Source organism: Branchiostoma floridae, chromosome 18 (genome assembly GCF_000003815.2).
Source record: "Branchiostoma floridae strain S238N-H82 chromosome 18, Bfl_VNyyK, whole genome shotgun sequence".
In the NCBI taxonomy this organism is placed as follows: Eukaryota; Metazoa; Chordata; class Leptocardii; order Amphioxiformes; family Branchiostomatidae; genus Branchiostoma; species Branchiostoma floridae.
Window position 1 is genome coordinate 17,014,350 of NC_049996.1, and position 16,144 is coordinate 17,030,493.

The 16,144-nt window shown below is 43.6% G+C and overlaps 1 protein-coding gene across 1 annotated transcript in view; it reads left to right on the forward strand.

Annotated features, from left to right (window-relative positions):
• The window catches only part of LOC118405512 (titin-like), a gene marked incomplete in the record, with an annotated part of 52,924 nt that overhangs the window by 20,449 nt on the left and 16,331 nt on the right, over positions 1-16,144 (forward strand). The window contains 29 exon segments of the mRNA XM_035805015.1: positions 56-192; positions 489-645; positions 1,087-1,211; positions 1,772-1,946; positions 2,344-2,531; positions 2,926-3,040; positions 3,810-4,091; positions 4,490-4,638; positions 5,029-5,182; positions 5,504-5,654; positions 5,951-6,111; positions 6,501-6,631; positions 7,118-7,292; positions 7,785-7,912; positions 8,327-8,495; positions 8,941-9,092; positions 9,439-9,589; positions 10,078-10,265; positions 10,668-10,782; positions 10,907-11,029; positions 11,373-11,549; positions 11,898-12,082; positions 12,467-12,578; positions 12,917-13,222; positions 14,109-14,268; positions 14,640-14,761; positions 15,010-15,129; positions 15,418-15,597; positions 15,934-16,085. Coding sequence (XP_035660908.1) covers positions 56-192; positions 489-645; positions 1,087-1,211; positions 1,772-1,946; positions 2,344-2,531; positions 2,926-3,040; positions 3,810-4,091; positions 4,490-4,638; positions 5,029-5,182; positions 5,504-5,654; positions 5,951-6,111; positions 6,501-6,631; positions 7,118-7,292; positions 7,785-7,912; positions 8,327-8,495; positions 8,941-9,092; positions 9,439-9,589; positions 10,078-10,265; positions 10,668-10,782; positions 10,907-11,029; positions 11,373-11,549; positions 11,898-12,082; positions 12,467-12,578; positions 12,917-13,222; positions 14,109-14,268; positions 14,640-14,761; positions 15,010-15,129; positions 15,418-15,597; positions 15,934-16,085 — 4,640 coding nt within the window.

Here is a 16,144-nt window from a genome sequence, read left to right on the forward strand (position 1 = left end):
AAGTGATTTCAAATGACAGAGACTTAACAAAGATGTGATCCTTGCTTCCCCCCAGGTGCGCCTACCCTGGACATCAGCGCCCTGCCTAAGGACCTGGAGGTGGTGGAGCCTGAGGACATCTCTCTGAAGATCCCCATCTCTGGCCAGCCTCCACCTGAGATCAAATGGACTGTCAACGAGAAAGACGTACAGGTACACATTTTTCTTATCCAAATCCTAATGATAGGATTGTCTTGTTTATACTTTTGTATGCATTGTTCACTTTTGTCAGTGATAGAATGATAATTTAGCACCCGGACTGTCAAAGGGGAGGACGTACAGGTAGACATTTTCTGCTATCTCCTTTACTCTTTCTGTGGCTGTGCAGTGAAAACCTTTGGTCCCGATGGGGTTACACGGTTGGAGAAACACAGTAGCCAGTACGATTAGGACGTTTGCTGATTATGCGTCTCTACAGTAACGTGATGCGTCTCTTTTTTCCCCTGTAGACTTCTGATCGTCTGTCCCTGATCAGCGCTACCGAGCCTTACACGTATGTGGAGTTGGCCATCAAGCCCAGCCAGCGGTCCGACACCGGGAAGTACCGCATCCTGGCAAAGAACGAGCACGGAGAGGCTGGAGGAGTCTGCAATGTCACTGTCTTCTGTAAGGGGGCTCTTCTTCACTACTGGGGTTATAATGGAGTCACGAAGGATGTGCATGTGTAATACAACATTGTGGAAAATTGTGATAGCTGCTTCAAATATGAATAACTTTCTAGTGCCGTCAAATATCTACTGTTACCTGTTTCGGTATACATACCACCTAGCTAATTTGGCCGCATTTGGGGGGGTTTCATAGACAGTTATTCCCATCGACCGTAGTAAAAGAACCTTGTCTATACTGGTCACTTGTTTGCTATGACCATTTCCTTTCCTTTCAAGGTGAATTATAGACGGATTTGGTTGCACATGATAGCAAACATCCATGTCAAATCTTGATTACATGTGACAGTGCAATTATATATGAAAACGATTTCCTTAATGCTAGCTATAGTGATTAAACAAGTGGACTTTGTACTAACAACCCTCCTTACAACACCCGTAGCCCCGCCTGGCCCGTGCCGTGACTTCATCGCCAGCGAGATCACCCGGTCCGGCTGCGACCTGCACTGGATGGTGCCGGAGGACGACGGCGGGAGCCCGGTCACTCACTACATCCTCGAGAAAGCCGTGAGTCCTAAACCTCGCATTATTTCTGGGTATACTGTTAAATGTTGTGTAAGCTGTGAGTTAACATCCCACGTTATTTCTGGTGATACTGTCGGTTTAAATCTTGTGTTTGATTCGCTCAATACATGCTCGAGAGAGCTGTGAGTGCAATTTTTTTGTCATTACTGGGTATAGTTTCATTTTAAATCTGGTGTAAGAATCACGCTACATCACTGAGAAAGCGTTATTTGAATCGGAATCTCTTGCAAGAGTCACTCTATATTCTTGAGAAGGCTCTGTATTCGAATTGTCCTTTTTTCGCGGAGAAGGCAGTGTATCTGTGTCTCTAGAATATTGGTGCATCGTCCAACCATTCACACTGAGTCTTGGGTAGATCATGCCACAAAGAAGTCTATCAAACTGTAAGCGAATCAAAATGTAAAGACTTAAATCAGAGCTTTGTTACCAAAATTTACACAAATGTATCATTCTATTTGTGTAATTGTTCGCTTGGTTCTTGTTTGGGTATGGTAAACTTTGCATTGTTATATACATTATGTAAACGAATATGACATTTGCAGGAGGGAAATTTGCGAGGCCACAGCCGCGTGGCAGACGACATCAAGGTGACGTCCCACGAGGTTCGCGACCTGGTGGGTTACGAGAACTACAGCTTCCGCGTGTACGCTGTTAACAAGTACGGACAGGGGCCGCCCGTGGACTTACCTGAGGCCTTCAAGGCCGTGGACCCACTGGGTACGTTGTATTGGGTTTTGCCATCTTGTTCTAAAGTGATGTAATAGCGTGTTAATTTCTGCTCCACCCTTTTGTGTGGTACAAAATGAAATGAAATTTTTCCATAGTTAAAAAATTTCATACAAATTGTTACATGTTTGAACCAGACGTTCAAGATTCCTGTTTCTTTTTCGGAAAATGAAGGAAAGTCTGAAAAATTAAAACTAGTTTACATTTTTTGTTATCGTACAATGTGATGCAAACGCTGACCCATCAATCGTAGAAACGTCAGGATTGTGCCATTTTCTACGAAAATTCCAACCAATCAGATCTTCCCCGCAACTCCCCTTAATGCACCAATAACATTGCTCCATTCCTAAAAACATTCTAACCAATCGGATTCTAAACTTTCCCGCAGCTCCCCCCGATCCACCAATCAACCTGAGCATCACGGACCCGCTGGACGACTCGCAGGTGGTGAACTGGCAGCCCCCGGAGCATGATGGGGGCAGCCCCGTGTTCGGTTACTTCGTGGAGAAATCCATCGCAGGGACCAACAAGTGGGAACCCGTCAACAAGGAGGCATGCGAGTACCTCAAACTCAAGGTGGGCTTATCCGATAGAGATATACAATGTGCTTTGGAATTTTGATTTCAGACTAGCCTTCGATATTGGTAGTCAAAGCTAAAGTTAGTCCAATGGCATGGATGTCTGTCTCATAGCTAAAGATGTAATATGGAAGTAAAATGATGAAAAACAACATGCTCTAAGACTGTGTCAGAAGCAGCATGACGAAAGTCACGGACCAAGGCAAAAATAGTACGCTATGTTTGAAATATCTTAAAACAAAGAGGCCACTTTGTAAATCAAATCAGCAGTCCAAAAAATAAGAGGGGGGATATATGTGCACTCTTAGTATTGAGGAATGTACACAAGGCTTGTATAGGTCTACGGTACGGAGATCGCAATTCTAAAACTCGCCTCCCCCTCCCCACCGCAGGTGCCAGGCCTGGAGACCGGTAAGGAGTACGTGTACAGAGTGTACGCTGCCAACGTCATCGGCCGCAGCGGACCGTCCGCCATCAGCAAACCGATGAAGGCACAGATGCCTGCCGGTACGTACTGAATTAAGATTTTTTTTGTTTTTCTGCGGTACGATTTTCAGGTTTCCACTGACTGCTGACCTCACATAGTCAGTGATGCACACGTTCACAAAGAAAACTATTGTCCTCTTAACATTACAGAACCAACATATTACGAGTAAAGTGAGATCTGCTGTTTTCCATTGTTAAAGAAGAAGTCAAGCTTAACAAATGGAGATTTAGACTCAGCATTTAGATTCAAGTAGTCGCATGGTTTTCATTCTTAATTGTCCCTCTTCGTTCATGCTACCTGTAGTTGTTTAGGCAAGGATTGGACTCAGATTTACCATTTAGATTAGATTATTCTCATGTAATATTCAAAACCTATTCTTCTTCTTTCCTGTTACTTGTACGTATTCAGGCAAGTGTTTAAAACGTATTTCTACTGATTGTTCCCATGCTAACTTTCACTCACTTGTTGCAGAACTGCCGATCCTGAAGTTGAAGGTTGACCACTGATTGTTCACATGCTAACTTTCACGTACTTGTTGCAGAACTGCCGATCCTGAAGCTGAAGGTTGACCACTGATTCTTCCCATGCTAACTTTCCCGTGCTTGTTTCAGAACTGCCGATCCTGAAGCTGAAGGTTGACCACTGATTGTTGCCATGCTAACTTTCCCGTACTTGTTACAGAACTGCCGATCCTGAAGCTGAAGGTTGACCCGGACATCATCGTGAAGGCCGGGGTAAAACATATTTCTACTGATTGTTCCCATGCTAAGTTTCCCGTACTTGTTACAGAACTGCCGATCCTGAAGCTGAAGGTTGACCCGGACATCATCGTGAAGGCCGGGGAGACCATCAAGCTGCAGGCTGACTACAGCGGCAAGCCTCAGCCCGACATCGCCTGGATGATGAAGGACGTGGAGCTGTACACGGACGACCACATGAGCGTCACCACCACGGACGACACCACGCTGCTCGTCATCAAGGTGTGCGAGCGGCAGGACCGCGGCCCGTATGACGTCATCGCGAGCAACGTGAGCGGGAAGAGGACGGAGACTGTGCACGTGGAGGTTATCGGTGAGTGCAGACTACATCTCTTGTCTCGTTATTATTGATAATATTTCGAGCCGCTCAAAAGCTTGTAAAACTCCCCTAATGATAGAATAAGCTTAATGAGTGTAAGTACCCGCTTACTCTTACCCTTACTCTACCATTGTTGTCTGTATATGGCAGAATTTACGATGATTTATGATGATTTAGTTTTAAAAAATCCCAGCTCTCGTGTGATTTTATCACCGTCAATCTTGTACATTCATTTTGTACTCTCTTTGGCAAGATGCCACTACTGTGACACAGTCTGAGACAACCAACAAGTCTTGTTGTTCTCATATTTGACAGTATCCCGAGCTGTATATGTCAATGATTGCAAGAGTCGTGTCTCTTACGAAACCTCATCATCTTCTCTCCTCCCCCAGACGTGCCCAGCGAGCCCACCGTACCGAAGATCCTGAAGCGCATGCCTGAGGAGATCCACATATCCTGGGGCCCGCCTGAGGATGATGGGGGCTCGCCCGTCACCAACTACCGGGTGGACAGGAGAGACATGACCCGACCTCAATGGAAGGTACGTGCAAGAAGGAAATCCGTTTAGAAATTCTTGTAGTCACCCAGTGGTTAGTAAGACTAGCTGTACTTACAGATTAGGCGTTCCAATATCAGCTATTGTCACTAGCCTTACATGTACCTTACTGCAGCTTTACATGCAACACTTAGAATTGTATGTTAATCTCTAGTTCACTGTTCATTGTCCTTGTTGCAAAAGAGCACGGGGAATTTGCCATGTACAATGCACCTGTGTAATGTGTATACTGTACATAGCATCTGCCACAATCAGTAGAAAAGGCAACTAAAAGGCTAAGACATCAGAAACCATTTAGATAGTTAAAAGGTTTTTTCTTAAAGCAAGCCTCAGGGATATTCAGGATATTAACTGTTGTGTTGTTTTCCTCCCCAGGTTGTAGACAAGTTTGTGCCTGTGGACTGTACCGAGTACGCCGTTACGAAACTCGAGGAGGGAGTTGAGTATGTTTTCCGCGTCATGGCGGAGAATAAGATCGGACTTGGTCGGCCCACAGAGTACAACCCTGTCGTGGCCAAGTACGCATTTGGTAAGTACAAACAATTAGATACAGTACCGTTATACCTAAATGCGTATTTTGGTACATTTGTGAGTGGTAATAAAATATTACTAACTTGAACACTATAACAAATGAAAACACCACTATGACTTCGGTAATCATCTCTTAGCAAGAATCGGCTTTCTTTCATCCTGTAGTTTTTCAAGTCACAGTTTGACTACAGTACAATGCCGTATTGTATAGAATTTTTAAAATCTATTCTAGTAGATTATTATCCCATCAGTTATATGTCTAAATATACTTCTGGAATACATTTTCATTAAATAAATTTCCTCCCCCCCTCCCCCTCAGATCCTCCTGGACCACCCCAGGACCCACAGATCCATAACGTGACTAAAGCAAGCCTGACCCTGCTCTGGAAGGACCCACTCGAAGATGGGGGGAGTCCCATCACTGGTTTCTGGGTGGAGCAGCGCGACAGCGTCACCGAGAGGTGGATAAAGTGAGTGCAACACGTGATATTCAGTCTTATCCATTGTTTACAGCCTTGTTTGAAATAATGCTAATCAACAAATAAGATAAAGTATTGTGATATTCTAACCATGTGCAAGGTAATTCAGTCAGAATATTTGAATTTTTAATCTGCTTCCTTAATGTGACAGTTTTAAACTTATAAAGACTTCAGTTTTAGAAGTTGCTTAAATGATACCGATGGCAACAAGCAAAGCAGTTTTGACCCATGAGAGATACTTGACTTGGATATTTATATAAAATAACGTCTTGTTTTCCTAACCTCAGACTGAACAAGGATGAACAGATCCCAGCGGAGACCCACGAGTACAAGGTGGAGAACCTGCAGAAGGGACAGACCTATGAGTACCGCATCTCCGCACAGAACATGGCGGGAGTAGGACCGCCCTGCTCACCGACAGAACCGGTCATCGCCCGCGATCCTCCAGGTACGGACCGGGCTGCTTCTTCATCTTTGTCCTCCTGAATAGTAAAACCTTTGGTCTCTATAGATTCTGATTCAAGACATGACATGAACACTGTTGGCAGAGCTACATACTCCATTAGCTTTGCAGTTGTATACCATCAGAAGTCAAACTTGAGATTTAAAGCATTCTGAAGTGGCCCCGAGAACTTCCAAAATCATGCTTTTTATGCAAGTCATCATGAAACATCAGACTTGAAGCATGGACATTGTACACTCTGATACAATTCTGTTTTGCAATAATGCAGCTTTTAAATAGAACCATACTGCGAATACTTTACAATGCAGTACTATATACATGTATTCTACATCTCTGTGTTTACAAGAAATGACAATATCCATTGTTTATCCCAGGACCTCCCGATCCCCCGATCAACCCTGAGATCCTGGATACCGGGAAGGACTCCATCCTCATGCAGTGGCTGCCGCCAGACTTTGACGGCGGGGAGCCAGTTACCCACTACATTCTGGAGTACTCCGTTGGAGTAAGTGCAGCGTTATGTCATCTTCATTCAATTTCATTCATTCTACATACAATCTGTCTAGATTACCTCGTGTTAAGCAGTTAGTTACCCACTACATTCTGGAGTACTCCGTTGGAGTAAGTGTGGTGTTCTTCCATCCACATCTGTCTAGATTAGCTCGTGATAAGCAATAAGACCTTGCCACCCAATAAAACACAAAATGAACCAATTCTTTAGTTTCATTCAGTTATGAGTGATCAAGAAAACATAATTGATGAAGATCCCTAATGTCTTTCTCATTGGCATTACTGTATCTGTCTCCCTACTTCTGACATACATATTCATGGATGATGCCTAGTTACCCAGATTCTTTACTAGTAAACTGGCCATTCCTTTAAAACGATTTGGTAACATTCGCCAAGTCATTGACTCTTCCAGGCGACATTGTGAGCTAATTTTTGAAATCAACTCTTAAAAGAAATTGATTGATAAACGTCTCCCTTGCAGGACACCGATGAGTGGGTGGAGGCTGGCACCTTCCCAGTTGCAGAGGAGCTGAAGTTCAACTACACCGGACTGGAGGAGGGTATCGAGTACAGGCTGCGTGTGAAGGCCGTCAACAAGATCGGCCCCAGCCGCCCTGCCAACCCGCCGGGAACTTACTCACCTGCGCGACCACTGTGTAAGTGTACTTTCATACCATTGAATACATCTATAGAGTAAAGAGTGTAGCCATATCTTCGCATGCAAAAAAGCAGCCATCATCAGGTATAGAAAACCATATTATGTCATTTTTATGCAGTTTGCACTGTGCTATTGGACCTGGTTGGTTCAATTTGGCTGGTGTGCTATTGGTTCATGTACTGGTGACGTACTGCAATTGTAACTGAAATTCATTGCCGTAGAAAACTACTTCAATGGTTGATTTTTTATGCATTAATTTCTGGAAACCAGCACAGATTAATGACTGTCAAATTAGACATTGACATGAAACGTGCCTTCAGTCTTTGGATGTGTGTCCATGGTTTTCAATGATTCTTAACATCAGCAAGTGACTTTTTTTATTTAACTAATGGGTTCCATTCAAAACATGACTACAGTAGTGCACCTGTCCTTGTCTTTGCTTATTCATTTTTCCTTTAATGATGTTGAAAATGTTCCCTTTCCTCCCCAGTCCGCCCCGACCCGTGCATTAAGCTGAAGGTGACCGACATCCGTGACGACTCCGCCGTGTTCTCCTGGGACCCCCCAGAGTGGAACGGCGGGAGCCCCATCACTAACTACATCGTCAAGAAGATGGAGGTACGTTTTAGTCCATCCTTCTTCAATGGAAGAGTCAGATTCTGAATGTACGTATGTGGTTTATTGGTCTAAATTAGTCAACGCTGGTGATCAGAAACACACCATTATGCTGTAATTGTGCAGCTTAAAATCGAGGTAAATGACGGCACTGGCAAAGAATCGTATTCTATTTATGATAGTATAAAACGTTTTCAAGACTAGTATTTAATACACGTGTATCTCATGTTGTTTCAGCAATGTGTGTTGAATGGTACGGCATTCATTATTGTCTATATAGATACGTTAATACTACAAAACACCATTGGGAAAATTCAGCGAAATTTGAATAAGAAACCAGTGTATACCGTAATGCAATAGTCTACATTACATGTAAACTCTACCAGACATCTAACCAGGTGAGCCTTGTTCCTTCAGATGAAACGTGACAAGTGGGTGACGATCACCGAGACGCTGGAGGAAACCTTGTGCAAGATTCCCAAGCTGACCAAGGGCAACATGTACATGTTCAAGGTCAGCGCCCAGAACAAGATCGGCATCAGCGATCCGGCTGAGACCGAGCCGGTCAAGGCAGAGAGTCCGTTTGGTACGTGCTTCATTTTCTTGTTCATTGATAAATATAGTACTTCCTACTGCATTATGCTCAGTCCATACTTACTGTGACACGAACTTCATGTAGAGATGTCTATCTCTGATGATAAAAGTGTATTTTATTTGGGGAAATCATCATTAAAGTGCTTGCTACATGGTTAACACTTGTAGATACACACTTTTTGTTTCCATCAAGATTGTGATATTTTTTTTTTTTGGAAAATGCTATCACTTGCACATGGATAAGTTATAGAGATATCCATTTGGTAATTTGTTCATATAACTCTACAGCTATAGTAACAATACTTTCTTGTCTTATATTCATTCATACATTTTCAGAAATGTCTTCAGACTCATTTAAAGCACTTTTATCTGCTGGCCGTATGCTCTTCTTATCGATTTCCCTAACACGTCTGCGTACTCCCCCTCCCCTTCCGTAGGCTTGCCTGGCCCACCGGTTGAACCGAAGGCCTATGACGTAACGAAGAACTCCCTGTACCTGGTATGGCAGCGGCCGTGGAGCGATGGCGGATCGCCCATCATCGGATACATCCTGGAGAAACGCGAGAAAGGGGAGAAACTCTGGAGGAAGGTGCGGGCAAAATTTAGCTCCCATTTCATGTATCTGTAGATATATGAAGGCAGTCAATGGGACCTTTATATTTTTTCTCTTACAAATTTACAACTAACAATGATATGGCATACATTGCATAATCGTCTTTATCCTAGCATTTTCGTCTTTCTCTTATCATTAAAAAGGTTGATTGATATATCTATTGATTGATAAATTGATTGATTGGTTTTGATTTCGCTATCGGTCAGTTTATTCTGGACTACCTGGTCCACTTATAAACAAACTCAATACAATGATTTATTGATTTATAAATCAATGCCATATTGATTACTAATGTATTGATTATTGATGTATTGACCCACAGGTCAACAGAACCCCGCACCCGAAGTCTGACATCACTCTGGACGAGATGATCGAGGACACGGAAATGGAGTTCCAGATTAGCGCTGTGAACGACGTGGGGGTTGGCCCTCCTGCAGACCCGATCGGACCAATCAGGATGACAGATCCACAGGGTAAACAACAAACAGTGTGTTTGTAAACAAACCTAGCATCCACTGTTATTAGGTAAACACTCACAGAACCAGGTAAAGCTTGTAGTGTCGCGAGCTTGCAAGAAAGTATCTTCCCGCTAAAGAATAAGCAAGTATATTGAAAAACAAAAGGATATCATAGCAGAAATCACGTCATATCAAGTTCAGCACCAAGGACAGATACCGTAGTTTGGCCTGATTTTGTTTATTCCTTACTCTTGACATAGTAGTCCATAAGCATATGGTAGAATCCTAGTGCTGTACTTCCCCTCTTCGCTGTCAAAGCGATTGTGGTATATAGTGAAAGTCGTCCCCTTTTGCAATCAATTTGGACTCATGAAGTAAAGAGATAAACACTGTGGTAGAGGAGCCAAACACAACCATGTTAGACCTCAAAGAAAACTAAACCAGTCACCCTCACTATAACCTTTCCACCTTCACTTATCGCTAACTCGTTGTCATGCCAACAGGTCCGCCTGACCCGCCCATCAACCTTGACCTGAGCGAGCCGTTTGCCGACTCCATCATCATCCACTACGCTCCGCCTCTGTTCGACGGGAACAGCCCTATTATCGGATACGAGATTGAAAGGGCCGTTGACGGCACAGAGGACTGGGAGAAGTGCAACTACGACCCCTGCCCGGACCTGTCTTATGAGGTGGGTAGTCTTCTCCTTCTTCTTCCATCAAACTAAACGTATTGATTTCTAGGCAAAGCGCAATCAGACAATCATCTTCCAAGCATTTTTGGTAGCTGATTGTGGTTTTACTTTACGAGAGATCGCTTGAAGCGTATGATTTACAATTTTGTGTCCATCATTTTGAAGAAGAAGCTCTAGCGTATATTGCTCCCAGCTGTACGTCTTGAGAAGTGCCCAAACCCCATGATCAATTGATTGACAAAAATGGCGAGTGGTAATGATAGTCATTGATTCAAAGTTGTAAAACGATAGTAGTCATCGATGTAAAACCCATTGAACCAGGGAGTTAAGGACTAGAAAGTAAGATAAATACAAAAGTATTTCAATACAGTAAAATGTATTCGTACCTCCTTTCTTCAGGTCCGTGGCCTTAAGGAGGGTCTGAAGTATAACTACAGAGTCAAGGCCCGCAACGCTGTGGGGCCAAGCAAGCCTTCGGAGATCTTAGGACCCATCGAGGCCAAGGATCCGGAAAGTAAGTCTTATACATTGTCTTGAGATATGTTGGTATACTTTTACTTTTCCTGAGAAAATGTCCATTGTAATTTGAAAACAATACTGTATGTTCTTCTCTAACAATCAAATTCCTATCTTTTCAGTCAAACCTTCGTTTGACCTTGACTGCCTGCCCAAGGACATCATCGTGCGTGCAGGAGAGACCATCAAGCTGGACATCCCGCTTCAGGGCTGCCCTCTGCCAGAGGTCATCTGGACTAGAGATGGTAGGTCACAGTTCAGAGTTCAGAAGTGTTGTCTGTTCTCCTCCCTAGTATGATATCCAGTGCAAACTTGCAGATAAGATAATGTAAAAAGTAAATAAGTCAATTCTATAAATCTAGCTGTCGTTTCTATGTACATGTACTGTAGGGGATTGACTTTGAATAATTTTGTTTTCCAAGCGGGTTTGCAATTTTAGTAAAAATGTGTTTTTGGAGGCCTTCTTTTTGTAAGATGAAAGCTTGTAAGAGTTATTTTTGTTTCAGAATGTTTTTTCTTCTTCTTATCCTTATAATGAAAACATTAACAACTGAAATAACAACATCTCATTTTCGCATTTCTCTGTAGGCAAGCCTGTTGAGGAGGACGTCCGCACGTCCATGCACGTGACCAAGGAGTCAGGGAAGACAAGCAGGGCCGAGCTGGTCATAGTGGACTCCGCCCGCAAGGACAAGGGGGCACTGACCCTCACTCTCAAGAACAAGTGGGGCGAGGCCTCCGGAGTCTGCAACGTGCAAGTGCTCGGTACGATATTCTGATTATATCTGATCTGTATGGTACAAATAATATAGCATAACACGTCTACTTCAAACACTGTTTCAAATCTTGGAAAGCAACATTGCATAAACATTTTTCTGAATTGAATCTTAACATTGCGTTTGCTCAAATTGCCTTTATCGTTTAAGGAAAGTACCAACGGTCCTAATCATCCAGTAGTGGTTGTCATACTCTACTTGTACCACAAACCATATCAAGAAAATTTGAGCAAACAACACATTTTCTGCTCCTAGGATTACATCATTTACATGTATACCTTGTTATGCATTTTGCCTTTTAGAAAAAAAAAAAAACGTTTTTTTTTTCCATTTGCAGATGTTCCCGGACCGCCCCTGGAACTGTTCCCGTCCCAGGTGCGCCGTAACCATAGCGAGTTGTCATGGAAACGGCCTGAGGACGATGGCGGATCTCCAATCACGAATTATCTGGTGTTCTTCCGCGAGGCCGGCCGCAAGTTCTGGTCCAAGTCGACCGACGCCTGCCACGGACTCTTCTGGCAGGTGAGGGGAAATGGTTCAAAATAGATCAAAATATTCTAGACAAGATGATTTTATTTCATACTTGTCAGTTTATGACGACTACGATACTCACTTTGATACTCATTTCATGAAAGCTGGCTTCAGTTTCAATTCATGAAATACCAAAAGCACAAAGTATCACCCATGGTAATCGCCTAGTAGTTCAGAAAAGTGACCACAAATAGTCATCAGAAATACAAAATCATGACAAAACGTTTTGACATCTTACATGCCCAATAATGCTTTACACAATCGTATTTTCTCGTGCTGCTACCTTACCATTTCTTTAGGTGGACGGCCTTGTGGAGGGTAAGGAGTACTACTACAAGGTTCATGCTGCTAACTTACATTGTACTATTTCCCTAGGTGGATGGCCTTGTGGAGGGCAAGGAGTACTACTACAAGGTTCATGCTGCGAACAAGATCGGAGAGGGACCACCGGCTGAGATCGACAAGATCCGTGCTATGGATCCTATCGGTAAGTTACGGGCAATCATCATAAGATCGACTTAACGAAAATAGATATCTTCTTCTTCTCGTGTCATCACTACACAATATAGTAAGATATGACCCAGGTTAATAGTTTCAGCCATTCTAAAATAATGATGACAAAAATACTCTGACACTAAGACTAACATCTTGTTGCGCCATCAACACTATCTTTTAAATCCCACACCAAAGAGGCTCCCGGCTTGTGTTGTTTTGTTTTAATACAAAATAGATTCCACATATAGCAACTACTGTGTGCCAAAATGCCATGATTTTGATCTTCAATAACGTCAATGATTAATTGTCTCATCCTTTAACCCCCTTCAGATCCTCCCGGCCCCTGTATTGACTTCCAGCACACGGACCCGCGCAAGGACTCGCTGGTGCTGAACTGGAAACCGCCCAAAGACGACGGCGGCTCCAAGATTATCGGCTACAACGTGGAGTTCACGGAAGCCGACAAGCCCGGCGAGTGGCGCGCTATTAACGACTACCCCATCTCCGTGCTGACCACGCCCGTACTGGGCCTGACCGAGGGCACGGAGTATATCTACAGAGTGAACGCGCAGAACGCAGCGGGAGTTGGCCCCTGGGTCAACCTGCCCGAGTCTGTTCTGGCACGGGATCCTTCGAGTAAGTGGAGCACTTTGTGTTGGCTCACATTCCGACAAAAAACATTATGTAGAAGTCGTTATGATGGTAATAAAATTACATGTACTTCGAGAGGTATAGCAGAACCAATTCTAATATAATTCGACAGTACAGTCTGAATACTTATTGTCGTGAGCTTAGTGAGCAGATGTCATTGGTTCATTGCTGTACAGATTTCTTGTCCTAAGAATCTTTGTTAAAGTCTGAATATTTAGTCTTTTATACGCAGTGCGTACATGAGAGTAATGAATTTTGATGTAGTTATTTTCGTGAATAAAGAACATTGTATTGCTAGGCTAATTGTTTAGTCAGTAGATACTATAGGTTCATTGCTACAGATTGCTTGTTCTGAGAGTTTTGACTAAACTGTGCCCGTGTTTAGCAATCTACTTGCTCGTTGTGAGAACCTTGACTAAAGTGTGCCCGTGTTTCCCCCACTCCAGGGCAGCCTTGTATTGCTAGGCTATGACCTAATTGTTTAGTCAGTAGATACTATAGGTTCATTGCTACAGATTGCTTGTTCTGAGAATTTTTGCTAAAGTGTGCCCGTGTTTAGCAATACTTGCTCATTGTGAGAACCTTAACTAAAGTCTGTCCGTGTTTAGCAATACTTGCTCGTTGTGAGAACCTTGACTAAAGTGTGCCGGTGTTTAGCAATCTACTTGCTCGTTGTGAGAACCTTGACTAAAGTGTGCCCGTGTTTAGCAATCTACTTGCTCGTTGTGAGAACCTTGACTTAAGTGTGCCCGTGTTTAGCAATCTACTTGCTAGTTGTGAGAATCTTGACTAAAGTCTGCCCGTGTTTAGCAATCTACTTGCTCGTTGTGAGAATCTTGACTTAAGTGTGACCGTGTTTCCCCCACCCCAGGGGAGCCTACCCTGGAGCTGGCCCTGGAGGGAGACGTGGTGATCAAGGCCGGCCGGCCGCTCCGCCTGGAGGCGACGTACGGCGGCCGCCCCACCCCCAAGGTGTCCTGGCTCAAGGATGGTGTCAGGATGGACCCCGACGATCATCTGCACTTTGAACTGTACGAGACTTCATGTCTTCTTGATAATATGTAGTAAATAGTGCACTGCATTCATATACCATTGGTTTTGAAAATATTCAGTGTAGTACAAGTTGTTTACATGAACGTCTGTTCTTGCTGCAAATAGGACGGGTCCTTTGCTTTGGTGACTGAAGAACAGTCCGCATGATGTGCATCTCTTGAAAAAATGTGAAAATTAATCCAGACCTAAAGATCCTTAAACAGCTTTTTAGTACTCCATTTGCAAAGGAAAAGGGTCAATAGACACGATTTCCCAATAATCACCCCCTTTATTGAAGTAATGTTGCCAACATGTGACAATTTTCTAGACATAGACTGTAACAAGTGCCATTTCGTGTTTGTTCCTACAGGACTCAGACCTTTACCACAGTAGTGTGCGGAAAGGCCCTGCGTTCTGACACAGGAGAGTACACAGTGACAGCCATCAATGACGCTGGCCGCGCCAAGGGCTCTGTCAACGTTGAAGTCATCGGTAGGTTTTGTCATTTGAACAATTTTAGATGTTTTTCTATTTGAAATACACAGAGAAAGTTTAGACAAAAGAAATGTGATAATTACATTGAGGAAATGCATATGTGTGATAGAAATGATGGTGATATATTTTACCCAGTCTGGCGGCTTGTAGCACGATTTCTCTACAGCTTATGAGACCAAACTGCGACATTTTCATGAATCCACGTAACCTACGAGTGTGTAACTAACGGTTTGTTTTGATTCCAGACATCCCCGGGCCGTGCACGGAACCATGGGAGTTTACCGAGTGCACACGTGACTCCGTCAACATCTCCTGGGGAGTACCGGAGGATGATGGCGGGTCCCGCATCACCAACTACATCCTCGGTACGTCTTCATCCTGAAGAATATTCTTTCCTTCGTAAAAACTGCATTTTTACCACGTCTATGAACGTGCGCAACGTTTAATATTGAGAAGAACACATTGAACAAGATGACATCAAACGTCCTTCATATATCTGCCTTCTTCTTGAATGAAGTATAAGTTGTCTGGTCTTAAGGTAAAGTCGATAACGGTTAGTTGCAAAGGAGATCATAGTACAGCATAGGTAGACAGAGACGACATATCTCATCATGTACAGTAAAACTTACGCCGTGTACTCTTATCTATTCCAGAGCGTCGCGACACGTCCAAGCCCAAGTGGCAGACGGTGACGCCCAACGCGCTGAAGACCAAGTTCACGGCAACTCAGTTGCTGGAGAACCACACCTACGAGTTCCGCGTGTCGGCGGAGAACCGCTGCGGCGCCGGACCCACCATCAAGTCTAAACCTATCAAGATCCAGCTGCCATTCGGTAAGTTTTGTACTGTTATTATTCCTTAAGGTATTGATTTCCATCGATAGATATCTTATCAATAAGCAGTTATCATATCCATTACATGTAGATATCTTATACCAGCTAATAACTACATATTCATAGTCATTATCATCATGAAAACAAATGCAGTTTTTCGAATCATCATTTAGACCTAGTCAAGGAATTTGGCGGAAGTGAGCTCGAATGTTTGCCAAAGCCGTTCACTGTCTCTGATGTGTGTCTGTATGATAAAAAAATCCATAGTTTATCCTGATATTAAGACCATCACCTGTCAGTAAACATAAACTCACACCTTTGTTGTGCTGTCCCCAGGACCCCCTGGGCCGCCGGAGTCTCCCGGAATCCGCGGCATCGAGGCCAAAGCCATGACAGTCACGTGGGACACCCCTCTGACCGACGGCGGCAGTCCCATCATTGGCTACATCGTGGAGAAGAAGGAGAAGATGTCTGGCCGATGGAGCAAGGTAAGATTAGACCTACAACTTTCTTATGCATGTAGTTATAAACCATAGAGTACTAATAC